At 38.9% G+C, this 19,405-nt stretch overlaps 1 protein-coding gene across 1 annotated transcript; it reads left to right on the forward strand.

Annotated features, from left to right (window-relative positions):
- Positions 1-517: 517 nt before the first annotated feature.
- On the forward strand, positions 518-5,356 carry LOC139450972 (filaggrin-like). Its single transcript, XM_071232794.1, has 3 exons — positions 518-1,154; positions 1,821-2,087; positions 2,355-5,356. Exons 1-3 carry the CDS (start codon positions 518-520, stop codon positions 5,354-5,356), a joined length of 3,906 nt encoding a protein of 1,301 aa, XP_071088895.1.
- Positions 5,357-19,405: the final 14,049 nt, after the last annotated feature.

Consider the following 19,405-nt stretch of genomic DNA (forward strand, 5'->3'; position numbering starts at 1 on the left):
AGATAAATTCTGCAAATATTCTTGGGAAACACTGAAAATGAGTTCATCAGATCAGGTACAGGATTGCAACAAGAAATTTCTCTTGCCATGGGTGAAAATATCAAAGCTGGTGACAAAGCATAAGCAGCATATGACACCTGAAGAGTTGATAAATAATATTCTACAAAACAGTACTAAGGTGCATCAGAAGACCATTCTTCATCAAATTGTTGACAGCATGAAGGAGTTTCATGTGCAGCTGTATTACTTTAAAAGACAGTCTAAAGTAAGATGTCATTTTGATTGTTTTGTTTCTGAAGAAGAAAGAAGTAGGCAAACTGTCAATATGAGAATTGACGCATTGTTGTTTTTCTACAGAAATATTGGACATGAGCCAGAGATTTATGCACTTACCACTGGCTGTGCTTTGAAATTACTGAAGGGTCATATCGACTGTGATTTCCCTAAATATATTGGCCGGCGAATACTAGGTTTCCATCTAAAGGTATTGTCATCAAAACATTTATTTGGGGACAAAATGTCATCTTATGCAAACTACTGGCAGACTGAGTCCGAAACATTCCTGTCATTTTGGGACTGTCTTGGTGACATCACAAACAAGTATCAGATGCCTGTCAAGAAACAGTCATCAGTATACACACTTCTTACTGGAGATAAAGAACGTGTTGTAAATGTGGAGATCAGTGAAGACAGTATAACATTTCACAAACGTCTTAGTTGGTTAGATATTTCTGAGTTGTTGATGAAAATGTCTGCAATACGGGATGGAATTGTGACTGATGCAGCAATGGACAAAGATGACCCTCGTTTTGATGTGTTTGACCACGTAAAACTTGTTAAAACGAAAGCTGAGAAGAAGAAATATGATGACAAACTGAAAACATTTTTGACTGAATCTTTAAAACATTTTTGTAATACGTGCCGTCTGAGGCTAATGTACAAAGATCCTGAAAGTTGGGTATCAGCAGACGAGTTTCTCCTAGTGATGCCAAAGGCAGCTGGAACATTCATAGAAAAATGGAAAGGAGGCCCTCCTACATTGAAATCAGTTCTCGGGGCTTGCAGGCATTATGCCAAGGAAAAGAAAATCCATGATGCTGCCCTGGGAAGATTAGTGAGTGACGTGTCTATTCAGTTTGCGTGTACAGAGACAGGTACATACATCACAAGAGGAAAGGCAAAGCTGATAGATCTGATAGAAGGACACTTTCCCACTGACACGGGCATATCAGTATTCAGATACTGTGGCAAATGGTTTCATATACACGTTGAATATTTGACACAAGTTGAAGAGCTATTTTCTAAACTGATGGAAATTTGTAATTTAGAACAGGACAAACTTCCATTACCATGGCTATATTGTAGCTCTTATAGCAAAGCGGCAAATGTAGACACCAATGATATCAAATACTGGATCACACAACTGAACTTTAGTGAGTGTTGCAACCCCGTCGAGGACAAAGCTGATTTTAAAGATTTTCTTTTGACTGAAACAAATGTCGTTGAAGTCGAGAAGCAGCTGATGGTACGATTATTTTCTAAACAAACAGAAACGGAATACAACAGAGGATACATACTATACAACAAGATACTCTCAAAAAAAACTAATGGTGAATCAGGATTTTTGCTTGGAGACCACATTTTGATGAAGAATATAGAGCTGTTTGATCTACTTTACTACACACCAGAATGTACATATCTGATCCATGTCAAAAATGGTTTTGGAAATTCATTCAGGGATGTTTGCTCTCAAATCAGAATATCAGCTGACTTTTTGCACTGTTGTCTCAATGCAACTAACAGGTTCAATATTCTTAAAGAATTCTGGAAAATTGCTACCAAACGTGTGGAAACACCCTACAGAAAGGCTGTGAGACAAATGTATGGAGAGGTGGGATGCAACAGATTTGAACAAATGTTCAACAGGGAAATTTGTTTTGTTTTGGCATACAGAGACATTAAAAAATCGTCACAAAGAGGAACTTTCTCCAGAGCACCATACAAGAAGCTCAAGAAACTTTTAAGGGAAGATGCAGAAGGCCTTTTTAAGAATTTGGCAGATAAGGACTTTCTGGAGGAAAGACAAGGTAAATATTATCTCACAGATAAGATTTTCAAGTTGAAGGCTGATATAGTGAAGAACATTATCAATGTGACAACGCGTGTTGCCAAACAAGTGGCAGGTATTTTGAAAGAAAGGGTTTCCAAGTCATTCATTTCTAAAATGGAGTTTGTTCAGTTATACAGTTATTTCAGAAAATATTCAATAGGAAATGGTTTTTCTTTAAGGATTTGCAGAATACAAAACCATAGCATTTCGCATCTTTCATTACCCATATCTACTGCATCTCCAGTGTCTGATTGGTCAAATACTGGCTTGAGTGGGCAAGATGACAGACTGCACTCTTCTGAGTTTCATCACCGGGATTCCAATCACACAGGCCTTGGTCGACAACAACCTCATGATCAGCAGCCTCACAGACCGAGGTCTGACACACGGGAATCTAAAAGTGAGAGGTCGACTAGCTCAGGGTCACTTACATCACGTAGTGGTGATCAGTATCATCATAGAGAGACATCTGACACACGGAAATCTGATAGTGAGAGGTCGACTAGCTCAGGGTCACTTACATCACGTAGTGGTGATCAGTATCATCATAGAGAGACATCTGACACACGGAAATCTGATAGTGAGAGGTCGACTAGCTCAGGATCACTTACATCACGTCGTGGTGATCAGTATCATCATAGAGAGACATCTGACACACGGAAATCTGATAGTGAGAGGTCGACTAGCTCAGGGTCACTTGCATCACGTCGTGGTAATCAGTATCATCATAGAGAGACATCTGACACACGGAAATCTGATAGTGAGAGGTCGACTAGCTCAGGGTCACTTACATCACGTCGTGGTGATCAGTATCATCATAGAGAGACATCTGACACACGGAAATCTGATAGTGAGAGGTCGACTAGCTCAGGGTCACTTACATCACGTAGTGGTGATCAGTATCATCATAGAGAGACATCTGACACACGGAAATCTGATAGTGAGAGGTCGACTAGCTCAGGGTCACTTACATCACGTAGTAGTGATCAGTATCATCATAGAGAGACATCTGACACACGGAAATCTGATAGTGAGAGGTCGACTAGCTCAGGATCACTTACATCACGTAGTGGTGATCAGTATCATCATAGAGAGACATCTGACACACGGAAATCTGATAGTGAGAGGTCGACTAGCTCAGGGTCACTTACATCACGTAGTAGTGATCAGTATCATCATAGAGAGACATCTGACACACGGACATCTGATAAAGAGAGGTCGACTAGCTCAGGGTCACTTACATCACGTAGTGGTGATCAGTATCATCATAGAGAGACATCTGACACACGGAAATCTGATAGTGAGAGGTCGACTAGCTCAGGGTCACTTACATCACGTAGTGGTGATCAGTATCATCATAGAGAGACATCTGACACAATGAAATCTAATAGTGAGAGGTCGACTAGCTCAGGATCACTTACATCACGCCGTGGTGATCAGTATCATCATAGAGAGACATCTGACACACGGAAATCTGATAGTGAGAGGTCGACTAGCTCAGGGTCACTTGCATCACGTCGTGGTGATCAGTATCATCATAGAGAGACATCTGACACACGGAAATCTGATAGTGAGAGGTCGACTAGCTCAGGGTCACTTACATCACGTAGTGGTGATCAGTATCATCATAGAGAGACATCTGACACACGGAAATCTGATAGTGAGAGGTCGACTAGCTCAGGGTCACTTACATCACGTCGTGGTGATCAGTATCATCATAGAGAGACATCTGACACACGGAAATCTGATAGTGAGAGGTCGACTAGCTCAGGGTCACTTACATCACGTAGTGGTGATCAGTATCATCATAGAGAGACATCTGACACACGGAAATCTGATAGTAAGAGGTCGACTAGCTCAGGATCACTTACATCACGTCGTGGTGATCAGTATCATCATAGAGAGACATCTGACACACGGAAATCTGATAGTGAGAGGTCGACTAGCTCAGGGTCACTTACATCACGTCGTGGTGATCAGTATCATCATAGAGAGACATCTGACACACGGAAATATGATAGTGAGAGGTCGACTAGCTCAGGATCACTTACATCACGTAGTGGTGATCAGTATCATCATAGAGAGACATCTGACACACGGAAATCTGATAGTGAGAGGTCGACTAGCTCAGGGTCACTTACATCACGTCGTGGTGATCAGTATCATCATAGAGAGACATCTGACACACGGAAATCTGATAGTGAGAGGTCGACTAGCTCAGGGTCACTTGCATCACGTCGTGGTGATCAGTATCATCATAGAGAGACATCTGACACACGGAAATATGATAGTGAAAGGTCGACTAGCTCAGGGTCACTTACATCACGTCGTGGTGATCAGTATCATCATAGAGAGACATCTGACACACGGAAATATGATAGTGAGAGGTCGACTAGCTCAGGGTCACTTACATCACGTAGTGGTGATCAGTATCATCATAGAGAGACATCTGACGCACGGAAATCTGATAGTGAAAGGTCGACTAGCTCAGGGTCACTTGCATCACGTCGTGGTGATCAGTATCATCATAGGGTGACATCTGACACACGGAAATCTGATAGTGAGAGGTCGACTAGCTCAGGGTCACTTGCATCACGTCGTGGTGATCAGTATCATCATAGAGAGACATCTGACACACGGAAATCTAATAGTGAGAGGTCGACTAGCTCAGGATCACTTACATCACGTCGTGGTGATCAGTATCATCATAGAGAGACATCTGACACACGGAAATCTAATAGTGAGAGGTCGACTAGCTCAGGATCACTTACATCACGTCGTGGTGATCAGTATCATCATAGAGAGACATCTGACACACGGAAATCTAATAGTGAGAGGTCGACTAGCTCAGGGTCGCTTGCATCACGCCGTGGTGATCAGTATCATCATAGAGAGAAGTCTCAAAAACGGAAGTCTGATAACAAGAGATCTACAAGCCCAGGGGTGCTTGCATTACGTCGTGGTAATCAGAATCATCACAGAGAGGCGTCTGCCACAGGAAAATCAGAGATCAAGAGGTCGACTCAGCAGGCTCATAAACGGAAATCTGATGGACAAAGGACAAATGATTCGAGGCTATTTAAGTACCACACGCATGGCTGGCAACCTGACGGACAGCAGTATGGTTGTTGGGAATCTGACGGACCTGATCAACCTGCTGGGGTTTGGACTGGTGGGCATCATGGGCAACAAACTCTCGAATGGCAACAGGATGGGCAACCGCATCTTAAACGTCGTAAAGTGTAGCATAACTATGGACAGAGTAGAGACAGACATCATGACCGAAGGTTGCATCACAGAAGCGTGCATGAACTGCTTGAATGCATCATGTTGCCTTCTACGAAGTAACATTCAGAAATTATGTTAACGCAGCTTTGAACAGTTGCCATTTATTTATGATCATTTTCAAAAAGTGTATGTATTAGTTATTTGAAGTGGTAAGTAGTGAAAGCAGAAGACAAGAAACTAACAGCACTCAAACGACTGTCAAATTGTTGTGAGGTATATCTGATTTTTTCCAGCAATGACAGTGTGGAGCTGGGTGTAAAGATGCTTCGATAATTATGTTTTTCAAATTTTGGGAACAAATTGTTTTCTTCAATCAAAAAAGTCAAGTACTAGATACAAGTTTTTCAGGGTCTGTTCCACAAGTCATTAAAGTAGGTTGTCATTCAGCATGTATGTGCCAAGGTTCTTTGTCAAGAGAAGATCGATGTAAAATCTGAATTGCTTGACTATTATTGTGGATGTAATCAAGTTATTAGTGTTACTAATACGCAGGACTTATTGATAAGTGATATTGTTTGGGGTTTTTTCAATTTAAATAATAGTTTAAGGAACAAGAACGATGGAAAAGTAAGAATTGAATAATTATATTGCTTGTGTTTCAGTAAGTATTCCTTCAAAATATATATATAGTTTAGTCCACCTTATTGTCCACCTTCATCCGTCATCCGTCTGTTAGAACTGAAACTATATAGTCTTCTTCTCCAGATCTACTGAACATATCAATATCGGTTTCACATAACAATAGAAAACTCTGCATAAAGCAGAGTCAGTTGTATATAGAAAAACTCAATGTATTATGTTTTTTCTCTGGAATAAGATAGATGGTCTTTGAAGGTCAAAGTCACAGCTTATAAAGTAGCATGGATATTGCTTACAAGGAACACATGGCCGACAGTTGAGTAAGCATTCATCCTAGAAAAGGAATATATGAACACACATGTGCATTACATAATTCAAGAAATGCATTAAATATTGAAATGGTAAATGTACAGGGCATCAATGTTTTAACACTGAGAAGGATTGGGATGAAGACATTGATTTGCTGTATTTGGCTGCGACGGAGTCCTTAGGTTTTACTCCTTTTGACCTTGTCTTTGGCAATATTGTTCGTGGACATGTGAAGCGCTCATATGAGGATTGGATTAACGATACGCCTGAAATGAGTTTGTTGGAATATGTTTCACCATTTCAGGCTGGCCTGGTGTAGCCTTGTGGTAAAAGCATTTGCTAGTCATGCCAAAGGCCCGGGTTCGATTCCCCACATGGGTACAATGTGTGAAGCCCATTCCTGGTGTCCTCATCCATGAAACTGCTGGAATATTGCTAAAAGCAGCATAAAACCATACTCACTCATTTCAGGCTGGGCTTTCTAAGGCTTGTGATAATGATTGGGATAATTTGAAAGACTCCCAGGACAAAATGAAAGTACTTGAAAGTACAAATTCTCAAGAGAAAAAATTCAGTCCTGTGATAAAGTCTCAGTGTTTTAATCTAATCCCTGGTAAACCATTACGTGCAAGGTACCATGGTCCATGTGTTATTAATGGGAAAGCCAGTGATAATAAACACCAGATTGGCGTAAAAAGACACAACATTGTCATGTGTATGTGATTAGAAAGTATCATGAAAGAAATGACAATGTACCTACCAGTATGTTGCCACTGGTTCTACTGTATATATTTTATCAGATTGTGATACTGATTTGAATGGTGACTTTGTAAAGTTTGATTGTATTACTGACTATGCTATCCCTGAGCTCAACAATTCTGAAGTTTGAGCTAACTCAGATGTTAAGTTAGATCATTTATGTCATCTGAGTAAATGGCTCAAGTGTCAGGGATAATACATGAGTTTGCTCATACGGATGTACATGGCCTTAGTGAGTCTAAGTGTAGATGTGGGTGAGGCTGTGCCTGTGAAACAACATCACTAACGGATGAAACAAATCAAGCTTGAAGCCCTGAAGAACGAAGTACAATACATGTTGGACAATGACATTATTGAACCAAGTCCGTGTGACTGGTCACGATGGTCTGATGGTAGCTACAGATGCTGTACAAACGTGAAACAGGTGAACGCTGTTTCTAAAACTGGCTCTTACCAATACCAAGTAACGATGACTGCATCAACAGAATCGATCAAGCCAAGTGCGTAAGCAAGTTTGACCTATTGAAGCGATATTGGCAGATTCCTTTGACTGAGAGTGCCAAGCAGGCCTCATCTTTTGTGACTCCAGATGGACGTTATCAATAGAAAGTTATGCCATTTGGGCTCAAGACACCTTCCTGCACCTTATCAATGACATTACAGCCAATCTTGATGGTGTCATAGCTACATCGATGATGTCGTCACTTATGCCATGGAGTGGGATGAACACCTGAAGAGGATCTATGCCTTACTCAAGGCTCTCACTGAACGAAACTGACTAAATTTAGTGAAATGTGAATTTGACCAGGCACATGTACAATTTCTACGTCATGCCATAGGCCGAGGTCAAGTACAGCCTATTCAAGCAACATGAAAGCTGTTTCAAAATTCTCAACTAATGAGATTTCTGGGTACGGCTGGATACGACCGTAAATATGGTCACAATTTCTCACATGTGGTACCACTCTCACGAATATGATAAACAAAAGGTTCAAATTTGTTTCAGACAGCAATTGTCAGGCTGCTTTGGAGTAAATACAAGCCATTCTCATGAATTCTCCGGTTCTCAAGGAGCCAAATTTTGAAATCCCTTTCAGATTGGCGGTAGATGCTAGTGACATTAGTGCAGGAGCTGTCCTGCTGCAAGAAGAAGCATCATGATTTCATCATCTTAATTGTTGTTATTCACGAAAATTTGACAAACATTAACGAAAGTATTCCATAATTGAAAATTGCTGTGTTGTTAGCTCTGACACAATTTGAAGTGCATGTTACTACTTTGTTTCCTATTCAAATGTTCATTGATCACAATCCACTGACTTTTCTTCATAAAATGAGAACAAAAAGCAATGCCTGATGCGCTGGAGCCTGACTTTGTAGGAATGTGATTTAGACATCAAATATATTAAAGGCAAAGACAAGCATTATTCTTAATGCATCATCACGAGGTTGAATGTGATCAGTTTTGACTGGAAACATGATTTGCATTTTCGTAACAATTTCTCCTAATTACCATGTTTATGATATGTTCCAATTTTCTTTCCCTGAAAGGGGAGAGTTTTATATGGCAGTGTAATTTATTATTAAACAATGTTGTAAATGTATTACATTTATTCTTTCTGCTGACATGCAGTAGAAGATAATAGTTCATTGTTTTGACAATGGTTAGTTGTGAATTGTAGTACTCAGCCCAGGGAACAAAGATCCCTTAACCGATCGAGTGGTCCTAGGATCTAGGTTGTGTTCATAAGCCACCACGAGGCCTTACCTTTCGATGTATCACCCACTTGATGATATATCCGCCACTTTTTTTAGAATGACCACGTCTGGGTGGGGATAAGGATGGAGTAGGGCAGTCACACAGGTGTTCGGTCCGACTTGGCCCGGGCTGTCAAAATCAACTTTAAACTCACATATGTATCATCAAATGGATCCACATCTATAAACTAGTATAATATCTACCTTAATACCACTTTATAGTGTCTCAGATCGCTGTACTTAAAGAAAACAAGGTGCTTAAAGTGAAGCATTTTTACTGTATTTTCTTTAGAAAATCTATGTCAGAAGTGTTCGTCCGACTTGGACCGGGATGTCAAAATCAACTTAAACCTCACAGATGTATCATCAAATGGATTCACATCTTTAGATTAGTATTATATCTACCTAAATACCACTTTACAGTGTCTCAGATCGCTGTACTTACAGAAAACAAGGGGCTCAAAGTGAAGCCCTTTTCCCTCTACATTCTCAACATAATCTCTATCAGAAGTGTTTGTCTTGTGTTGAGTCCGACTTGGCCCGGGCTGTCAAAATCATATTTAAACACACAGATGTATCTTCAAATGTGTTTACATCTATAGATTAGTGTTATATCTACCTATATACCACTTTATAATGTCACGGTAGATCGTATTTAAAGAAAACAAGGTGCTCAAAGTCAAGCATTTGTACTGTATTTTCTTAAGAAAATCTATGTCAGAAGTGTTCGTCCGACTTGGCCCGGGCTCTCAAAATCAACTTAAACCTCACAGATGTATCATCAAATGGATTCATATGTTTAGATTAGTATTATATCTACCTATGTACCACTTTATTATGTCACGGTACATCGTATTTAAAGAAAAGAAGGGGCTCAAAGTCAAGCATTTTACTGTATTTTCTTAAGAAAATCTCTGTCAGAAGCGTTCGGTCCGACTTGGCCCGGGCTGTCAAAATCAACTTAAACTTCACAGATGTATCATCAAATGGATTCACATCTATAGATTAGTATTAGATCCACCTAAATACCACTTTATAGTGTCTCAGATCGATGTACTTACAGAAAACAAGGGGCTCAAAGTGAGCCCTTTTCCCTCTACATTCTCAACATAGTCTCTATCAGAAGTGTTTGGCTTGTGTTGGGTCCGACATGTCCCGGGCTGTCAAAATCAACTTAAAACACACAGATGTATCTTCAAATGTGTTTACATCTATAGATTAGTGATATATCTACCTATATACTACTTTATAATGTCACGGTACATCGTATTTAAAGAAAACAAGGTGCTCAAAGTGAAGCATTTCTACTGAATTTTCTGAAGAAATTCTATGTCAGAAGTGTTCGCGTATTTTTGTGCTTAATTCACTTGGACATTGTTTAGCTTCATAAACTGTTCATAAGAAACATGTCAGACAGCTTTGACATCATTGATGACTTAGTCTTATGATATGTGTAAATACAGAAACAGAGGGTCTAAAATTGCCTCAGTGTTAGGCCCGAAAGTCTATTTAGGATTTAAATTGTGATTAAGGAAGTAGAGGGTAGAGAGAGAACAAGATAACAAATCTTAACAAAACCTACCTGCCAAACAAGTGCTAGTTCGTTCGTACTCGTAATCCGTCACAAACTGTGATGGACGCATAGTGTGTTCGATGAAGGAAATACAGCCCTTCAGATCTTTGTTTACTGAATACACCTTGACCTATGTTAAGTGATATAATTTATAAGATATTGAAGCTACATGGCCGCCCATAGTTTCGAGGAAATGTCCTGGCTACACTTCTAGGTTTCGTGCTCAACTAATATATATGAATGTATATGATTTCTCATCTTGATGTACTTTAATAATGCATTTCGACAAAGAAGATGTACAGATGCCTCGACAGCAATTTTGGCAGTCAACTACAAGTACAGGTAAACATGGCTTTTAATGTTCATGTGTGTCAGGTTGCCCTTACCTCGCCGTCACATCTGTACACAAAGCAAGTGCATAGTCTAAACTAGGCTACATTTGCATTTCTTTAGCCGTTAACAGATGCCTCGACAACATTTTTCACACATGAATGACTTCATCCCTGGCTCTCAACTAATACAGGTAAACATGGCTATTAATGCTCATGTGTGTCAGGTTGCCCCAACCTCGCCGTCGTATCTGTACACAAAACAAGTGCATAGTCTAAACTAGGCTACGTATGCATTTCTTCAGCCGTTTCAATAATGCAGTGCGCTGTCACAGCATGCTGCGTAGGTCTGTACAGCACAATGTATTTTATTAGTAATTGGTCGATCCTTCATAAATCATATTTTTGCCATTCATTTCACATATGCCTCGGTAGGATTGAGGTAGGGGAAGGACTTCTGGTCAGATAACAAGGTATTCAGATATCCATAAACTCGTTTATCCGGACAACATTTTAGAAAAGGCAATTGTCCGGATAAGCGAGGTTCGACTGTATAGCGCGTGATACATGACAAAACAGATGTGTTAGGACCTGATTCGCACTTGCTGAAGGGATACCAAAGGACCCTGATCATAATACATTGGTTGCTTATCATTATTATTATTATTATTATTATTATTATTATTATTATTATTATTATTAAACATATTGTATTGTCCAAAAAGACAAAGGGATTGGGAACAAGTGCGGCACTTATTACCACCTTCTCCCTATATACAGTTATACATATGCACAATGAAAATTAACAATTTACAGTTGAAGCATCACACTGTGGAAACATAGAGCGCAATATAAACTTATATACAGTGCTCATATGAAGGATATGTACGATGTGCTGGAAAGTGAAGACAGTGTGCATCTCATACATATGCTAATATTATACATGTCAGTGTTGTATATAGATTTAACAATATTAATGATTAACAGTTTGGAAACAATAATATGCTAGCTACTGAATCTGTTAGTCGTTTCTATAAATTTGTGTACAGACAAGAATATTTTTGTATTCAGGAAAACATCTAAGTTTGGATCACAAAAAAAGAATACAATTTAGAGTTTTTTGTCCTCCAAGATTATCGATAGCTGTCAGTAATGTCTCCCTAATATCATCATATAAGGTACATTGGAAGAAGAAATGGAATGAATTTTCACAAGGAGCTCCGCATTTACAGGAAATAGTATCAGATAATTAACACGAAACAGGTTGGAATTCAGTGTGCTACAATTGTGTCTCAATCTAGTGTGCAATATGTTTGTAGATCTCTCACCGCAATTATAGTCCATAGGTGGTGATGTAGGCTGCTCAGATGCGACAACTTTAAAATAAGATATTGACGGACTATCCCTGATTCCTGATGATAGATTATTCCATTGGCCTAATGTCTCTATGATATAAGACCTTTTAAACGTAGATGTCCGTGCAAATGGAACTACAAAATCATGGCGGTTTCTGAGATTATAACTGACCTTCTGTGACACAGCTGGTGGTATAAGATCAGTTATATATGAAGGACATGGCTTATTTATTATTGTATACATAGTTACAAGTTTGTTGACGTTTCTTCTATACGCTTATATATATATGTATCCACGTCACACACACCTAGAACAAGTACACTTATTTGAATATTACTAATATTACATGAATGTTACTGAGCAGTCAGTTAGAGTTTATATCTTTCCGCTTAATCAGCAACATTAAGCCTTTCACGTATATTACAACTTTGTAAGTTAACTTTCCTTTCCAGAAATACCATAGCATGGTGACAGAGATGAACTTCTACCCCAAGCGATGTGTCATTGACTAAAATCTGCTTTGTTAATTTGATTTCAAGTGATAGCCTTCACCTGGAAGGAATTTATATTTGTATTATTTCAATTTTTCTTTTCATATATATCCCTCTGAATTTTGGGTTTTGAAATAGCATGTCGCAGAAATAACTCCTGTTGGACCCTTAGACTTGCAAGAGTACTCTAATCATTGGCCGAAACATGCCCCATTTGTGCTTCTTGCTTTGTCAGACCAAACCCATACTGTTGAATTTCTCAAAAGCTTTAAAAGGATTAAAGCTATTTTTGGAAGTATAAATGGGTTGATTGGTGACTACCACAGAAGTAGCAAATGGAGTTATGTGCTAATCGTTTCCGTGTTTTTCGGGTTTAACAACTAACTTGCCTTTGCGTGTGTTTGTTCCACCGGTGGTGCAGGATACGGTCACCTCTATGCAAACACCTGTTATCCTCACTGTTTGATAGTAGTTTATACACGTTACTATGTATAAGTTGTATGTCATCTTAAAGGGGCACTGATCTAACGCCATTCCCCGGACTGGTTGTTGCCTTTGTTATTGTTTTTTCCCCCGTGAGTACCCGGATGATACACAACGCAACTGAGCGTGATCAGAGACTGGGCTACCGTCTGCAAGGACAGCTAAATAAACTTGGAGGCTGGAGGCAATATTTGTTTTACGCATTTTTGCATAAACACTGATTGGTTAACTGTGATCTATAAAGATTCGACAAAGGGCGCATGTTAAATATTTTCTTCAGCCTAAACAAACAGACAAAAAGAACGGCGGAGCTCATCGGAAGTCGTCATTTGGAAATACCCCAGATGGTTATAGTTTAATACTAAAAAAAGTATCCATGCAGTGAAAACATTTTCGGATTTCGGATTGTGTAATACGATTACTACTCCCTTGTTGTCATACACGGTTTCTCGTATAACCCTACACTTGTGTATTTGTCGTCATTCACTTGATGCTCAGTTAATGAATTTATTACAGGTACACTTAGTGGTAGCACCACTTAGATTACCTGACAAAGGTTCTCATTTGGCATTTATTGTGTCTGGGGTAATTATTCAATCTAAATCCAGGTTTGAAGTGAGGTTATGTAATATGCACGTGGCAGCCCAGCAAGAGATGAATGATCAGTTGATTTTTTTGTAAATCAACGGATCGTTCCTAGTCATCAAAGGATTAACAGAAAATACGTTGATTGATTAATCACTGTTATCTTGCACAGTGGATATGTCAAAAGTGAGTGTTTATATGTCTAGGTTTACTAAAACAAAGGGAATACACTCATATCATGGCGTGAAGTGCCGATGTAAAAACAACATACAGTTAGTTCAAAGGGTTAACTGATGATACGTTGATTGGTTGCTCATTGTTATCAAACTCAATGGATTTTTAGGAACCGTGGACGTAATGAAAATAGTTGTCACGTGGCCTTTCTCAGCCGACCCTTGAGACTTGACACCCGAAACAATATATATCTTTTAGAATATTTGATAGTTACAGAGACACGTGACATCGAATCAGTTATTTTGTATAGCTGCAGACAAGTGGGATATTGTTCCTTTGTGTGGATATTCACGGATACATTCCTCGAATAAGGAAGCTGCCTATTTATACACATAAATTTGGTAAGTTGTAATTATGGTATTTGCATTTTGTTTTCCTTCATTTGAACCGATTCGTTCTTGTTTTTCTACGTCTTGGTTGGGAAATTCTTCAATGCGCGATAGACGTTGTTTTCACAGGTCATTTCCTTTGTAAGCGTGTATAGATTACCGTCAATTTGTAAAATGTGATTCTCTCAGGCAATTTTTAAAATGTGTAAATATTTCAGTCATTTTGACTAAAAAATCTGTCCAGATTGATTAAGACGATTAAAAGGGCCTACAAACATCACAACAGATTATTATGTAGGATTAGAAGCCAAACAACATAGAAATGTACTTTTCAACGTAACATTTTCAGTCTCTTGGTGATGACATTAAACATCAAAATGTTTGGAATTCGTTATCATAATAATACAGATGGAAATGTTTTTCAGTCAATTTGTAAAATAACTGAATATTTAGACGTTTAATAAATATGTTACACATTTTGACAGTAAAAAAATATACACACTATAAAAAAAGCAATGCTCAGGTGAAATATTTACTTTGTGTTGCAAGTCAAAATAGTGTTTAAACGAAAATCGCAAAATTACCAAGCAAGTGACTTATCAAAACTTCGTCACCATTACCGATGCTACCCACAAAGATGCCTACATTTCCTTATTATCTCGAAAACTGTATTTGATTTTGTTGATCAATGTGACCATACGCTCTTATTACTACCGGTATCCATAAAAGTGACTAATGCGCTTACGAATGGCGCAACAGAGGTCGCGAGCTAGTCTAGATTTCTGCTCTACATCCGGGTACTCACTGGGAAAAAACAATAACAAAGGCAACAACCAGTCCCGGGGAATTGCGTTAGATCAGTGCCCCTTTAAGTAGAAGTATCACGATGGACAGTGCATACAACTGGCAAACAATATTGGCAAACAATATCAAGCAATATTTTAGATTCACAATCAACATGCCATGACATAACAGAAACATATATATTAAATTGTATATATTCATATTTGCCGCTATTCACGATAAATTTATTTTACCGTCACTGTTTAAAACTACTCTGAACTACTTGTATGTACAGATCATCTTATTTGTAAACAGTAGGGCGTATTATATATCTAACAGTTAGAAAAGACTGCTGAAATCTTCTATTTCTTTATTATGTAAAACACTCCAAATATAGTTGTCATAATGAACATAGTTTTAAAGTATATTTGTCACATGCACTAAATACTGTCCGGTATTTTTAGTAATATTTTCAATATCAACCACATATTGTGAGAATCCAGTAAAAAGGAACTGAGTAAAGCAGTGGTAAAATCTATCCATATATACAAAATTGTATATTTTTGGATATACCATATATACAAAATTGTATATTTTTGGATATACCTTATATACAAATTGTATATTTTATATATATTGGAATTTTCCCTTGTGATACTTTCACTGGCCACTGACAAAGATTAGCAGTACTAGAATAAGAAACTAAATTAAATCCAGTATGACGTGATGATGTGTAAGCATACAGAAAACTAAGAGAGACCAACTTATAACTTACTTCAGTTTCTGTACCGTACTAGCGTTTACCTCCTTTTGCATCCTGCGTATCATTCAACCTGTCGGATCAACTTGTCCCGGATGGTTAATAATCTTAATCATCACGACTGTAAAACAAGTCGGACCCAACACAAGCAAAACACTTCTTATAGAGACAATGTTGAGAATGTAAAGGGAAAAGGGCTTCACTTTGAGCCCCTTCTTTTCTTTAAATACGATGTACCGTGACATTATAAAGTGGTATATAGGTAGATATAACACTAATCTATAGATGTAAACACATTTGAAGATACGTCTGTGTGTTTAAAGTTGATTTTGACCGCCCGGGCCAAGTCGGACCCAACACAAGCCAAACACTTCTGATAGAGACAATGTTGAGAATGTAAATGGAAAAGGGCTTCACTTTGAGCCCCTTCTTTTCTTTAAATACGATGTACCGTGACATTATAAAGTGGTATATAGGTAGATCTAACACTAATCTATAGATGTAAACACATTTGAAGATACGTCTGTGTGTTTAAAGTTGATTTTGACCGCCCGGGCCAAGTCGGACCCAACACAAGCCAAACACTTCTGATAGAGACAATGTTGAGAATGTAAAGGGAAAAGGGCTTCACTTTGAGCCCCTTCTTTTCTTTAAATACGATGTACCGTGACATTATAAAGTGGTATATAGGTAGATATAACACTAATCTATAGATGTAAACACATTTGAAGATACGTCTGTGTGTTTAAAGTTGATTTTGACCGCCCGGGCCAAGTCGGACCCAACACAAGCCAAACACTTCTGATAGAGACTATGTTGAGAATGAAGAGGGAAAAGGGCTCCACTTTGAGCACCTTGTTTTCTTTAATTACAGCGATCTGAGACACTATAAAGTGGTATTTTGGTGGATATAATACTAATCTGTAGATGTGAATCCATTTGATGATACATCTGTGAGGTTTAAGTTGATTTTGACCGCCCGGGCCAAGTCGGACCGAACACTTCTGACAAAGATTTTCTTAAGAAAATACAGTACAAATGCTTCACTTTGAGCCCTTCCTTTTCTTTAAATACGATGTACCGTGACATTATAAAGTGGTATATAGGTAGATATAACACTAATCTGTAGATGCGAATCCATTTGATGATACATCTGTGAGGTTTAAGTTGATTTTGACTGCCCGGGCCAAGTCGGACCCAACACAAGCAAAACACTTCTAATAGAGAGAATGTAGAGGGAAAAGGGCTTCACTTTGAGCCCCTTCTTTTCTTTAAATACGATGTACCGTGACATTATAAAGTGGTATATAGGTAGATATAACACTAATCTATAGATGTAAACACATTTGAAGATACGTCTGTGTGTTTAAAGTTGATTTTGACCTCCCGGGCCAAGTCGGACTCAACACAAGCCAAACACTTCTGATAGAGACTATGTTGAGAATGTAGAGGAAAAAGGGCTTCACTTTGAGCACCTTGTTTTCTTTAAGTACAGCGATCTGAGACACTATAAAGTGGCAGTTAGGTGGATATAATACTAATCTATAGATGTGAATCCATTTGATGATACATCTGTGAGGTTTAAGATGATTTAGACAGCCCGGGCCAAGTCGGACCGAACACTTCTGACATAGATTTTCTTAAGAAAATACAGTACAAATACTTCACTTTGAGCACCTTGTTTTCTTTAAATACGATGTACCGTGACATTATAAAGTGGTATATGGGTAGATATAACACTAATCTATAGATGTAAACTCATATGAAGATACGTCTGTGTGTTTAAAGTTGATTTTGACAGCCCAGGACAAGTCGGACCCAACACAAGCCAAACACTTCTGATGGAGACTATGTTGAGAATTTAGAGGGAAAAGGGCTTCACTTTGAGCACCTTGTTTTCGTTAATTACGATGTACCGTGACATTATAAAGTGGTATATAGGTAGATATAACACTAATCTATAGATGTAAACACATTTGAAGATACATATGTGTGTTTAAAGTTGATATTGACCGCCCGGGCCAAGTCGGACCCAACACAAGCAAAACACTTCTAATAGAGAGAATGTAGAGGGGAAAAGGGCTTCACTTTTGAGCACCGTGTTTGCTACTGCAATATGTTTTTGTTGCATTAGGTGTTTAAGAGGTCGCCTTCTGCCTAGGCAATTTCGGCTGACCTGTCCCTCTTTGGGACTCCTGTGTGTAAGAAGGGTTCACATATTTATTGTGAGTTCGGTGTTCACATAATTTCTGTTTTTGCATTGATATGATTTCTATTTTCTTATATTGATATGATTTCATTTTTATCCTTGGCTGCTCTGTTTATATACGTTCGAGCAGCTGTCCGTCTCTCAGAAATAGAGTTAGTTTGGCCTTCGCTATTGCATCTCTTGGCTTTAGGAGATCTATGACAGATAGCGGACCTAACTGCAATTCTTGTTTTAACCTAGCCCGGCTGGGGCATGGTCTTGACATTCTAGTAACACGTGGTGAATGGTTTCAGCCTGATTGCAAGATGAACAAACCTTGTCATAGTGCTTTCTGTGACCAAGTCTGAGACGTGAGATAGCAATTTCAATTTTCCTTTCATTTGAGTATGAGTTTGGCTTTTGTTGGACCTTGGGTTGAATTTTGTATAGCCATCTGCCGATCTTACTTGCGTCCCATTCGGCTTGCAATCTTTCTGCTAGGGAGGCTTTGATTTTGCTTTTTATCTCTAGTTTACTAAAGGGAATAGGTTGTATATCCGCTTTGTCTAGAGCTAGCTTCGCCAGTGAGTCTGCTTTTTCATTTCCATGAATATCTATGTGAGAGGGGATCCAACACAGCTCCACCTGTTGCCCTTGGTCCGATAGTTTTGTATATTCGTATAGAATATTGTTGACTGTGTTTGGCCTGGAGTTTGAGTTTCTGCCACTGATGGCCTGAAGTGCACTCAGCGAGTCTGATAGGACGACTGCCTTTGCTTCCGGGAGTTCCGGTATGAGTTTGAGTTCATGATGAATTGCCTCCAATTCAGCCGTGAATACTGACTGACCATCAGGCAAGCGAACTGAATGTGCTTGGGGTTTGGAGCTGTGGATATGGATCCCGTAACCAACACTGTTGTTGATAGGATTCTTGGATCCATCAGTGTATATATGGGCCCAGCTGTCCCAGGTAGTTTGAATTTTAGTGATAGCTACTGATCGTAGCAGGGTTGGGTTTTCTCTTTTAGTGACTTCTGATGTTAAAGCAGTGTCAACTTTGGGAGTTTTTAAAGTCCAGGGAGGGTGTAACCCTTTGTAGTGACTTTCTGGAGGCTGAATGTCATCGCAATTGTGACTTCGAATGAGTTCACGTACTAATATCCCAGATGGCTTTAGTGAGGGATTTTTTCGAGCTAGGGCTTCATCTCGAGTGTTATTGTCTTGCCATATCTTTTTAACCAAAGGGTTTGATGTTCGTCCCCAGAACGATAATATTGCCTGCTCTCTTCTTAGTTTCAATGGGAGTTCTCCCGTTTCTACTTGTAGTGATTCTAGTGAGGTGCCTGTCGCTGCGCCTGTGGCTAGCATTAGGGCTTTGTATTGTATTCTGTCTAGGCGCTTCAAGACAGTATTTGATGCTGAATGAAAAGCCTCACAACCATAGTCAATTTTTGATCTGATAAGAGCTTTGTAGAGGTCCAGCTGAGTGTC

The sequence above is a fragment of the Haliotis cracherodii genome, unplaced genomic scaffold, assembly GCF_022045235.1.
Source record: "Haliotis cracherodii isolate W230 unplaced genomic scaffold, xgHalCrac1.p SCAF_8, whole genome shotgun sequence".
Lineage (NCBI taxonomy): Eukaryota > Metazoa > Mollusca > Gastropoda > Lepetellida > Haliotidae > Haliotis > Haliotis cracherodii.

Bases quoted from the DNA above. Each gene is read 5' to 3' on its own strand.
- LOC139450972 (XM_071232794.1), top strand. From the start codon at position 518: ATGTCATCTTATGCAAACTACTGGCAGACTGAGTCCGAAACATTCCTG. The intron at 1,155-1,820 runs GTACATACATCA...ATATTCTTAAAG, and splicing joins GTTTGCGTGTACAGAGACAG to AATTCTGGAAAATTGCTACC. The intron at 2,088-2,354 runs GTAAATATTATC...CTGCATCTCCAG, and splicing joins CTTTCTGGAGGAAAGACAAG to TGTCTGATTGGTCAAATACT.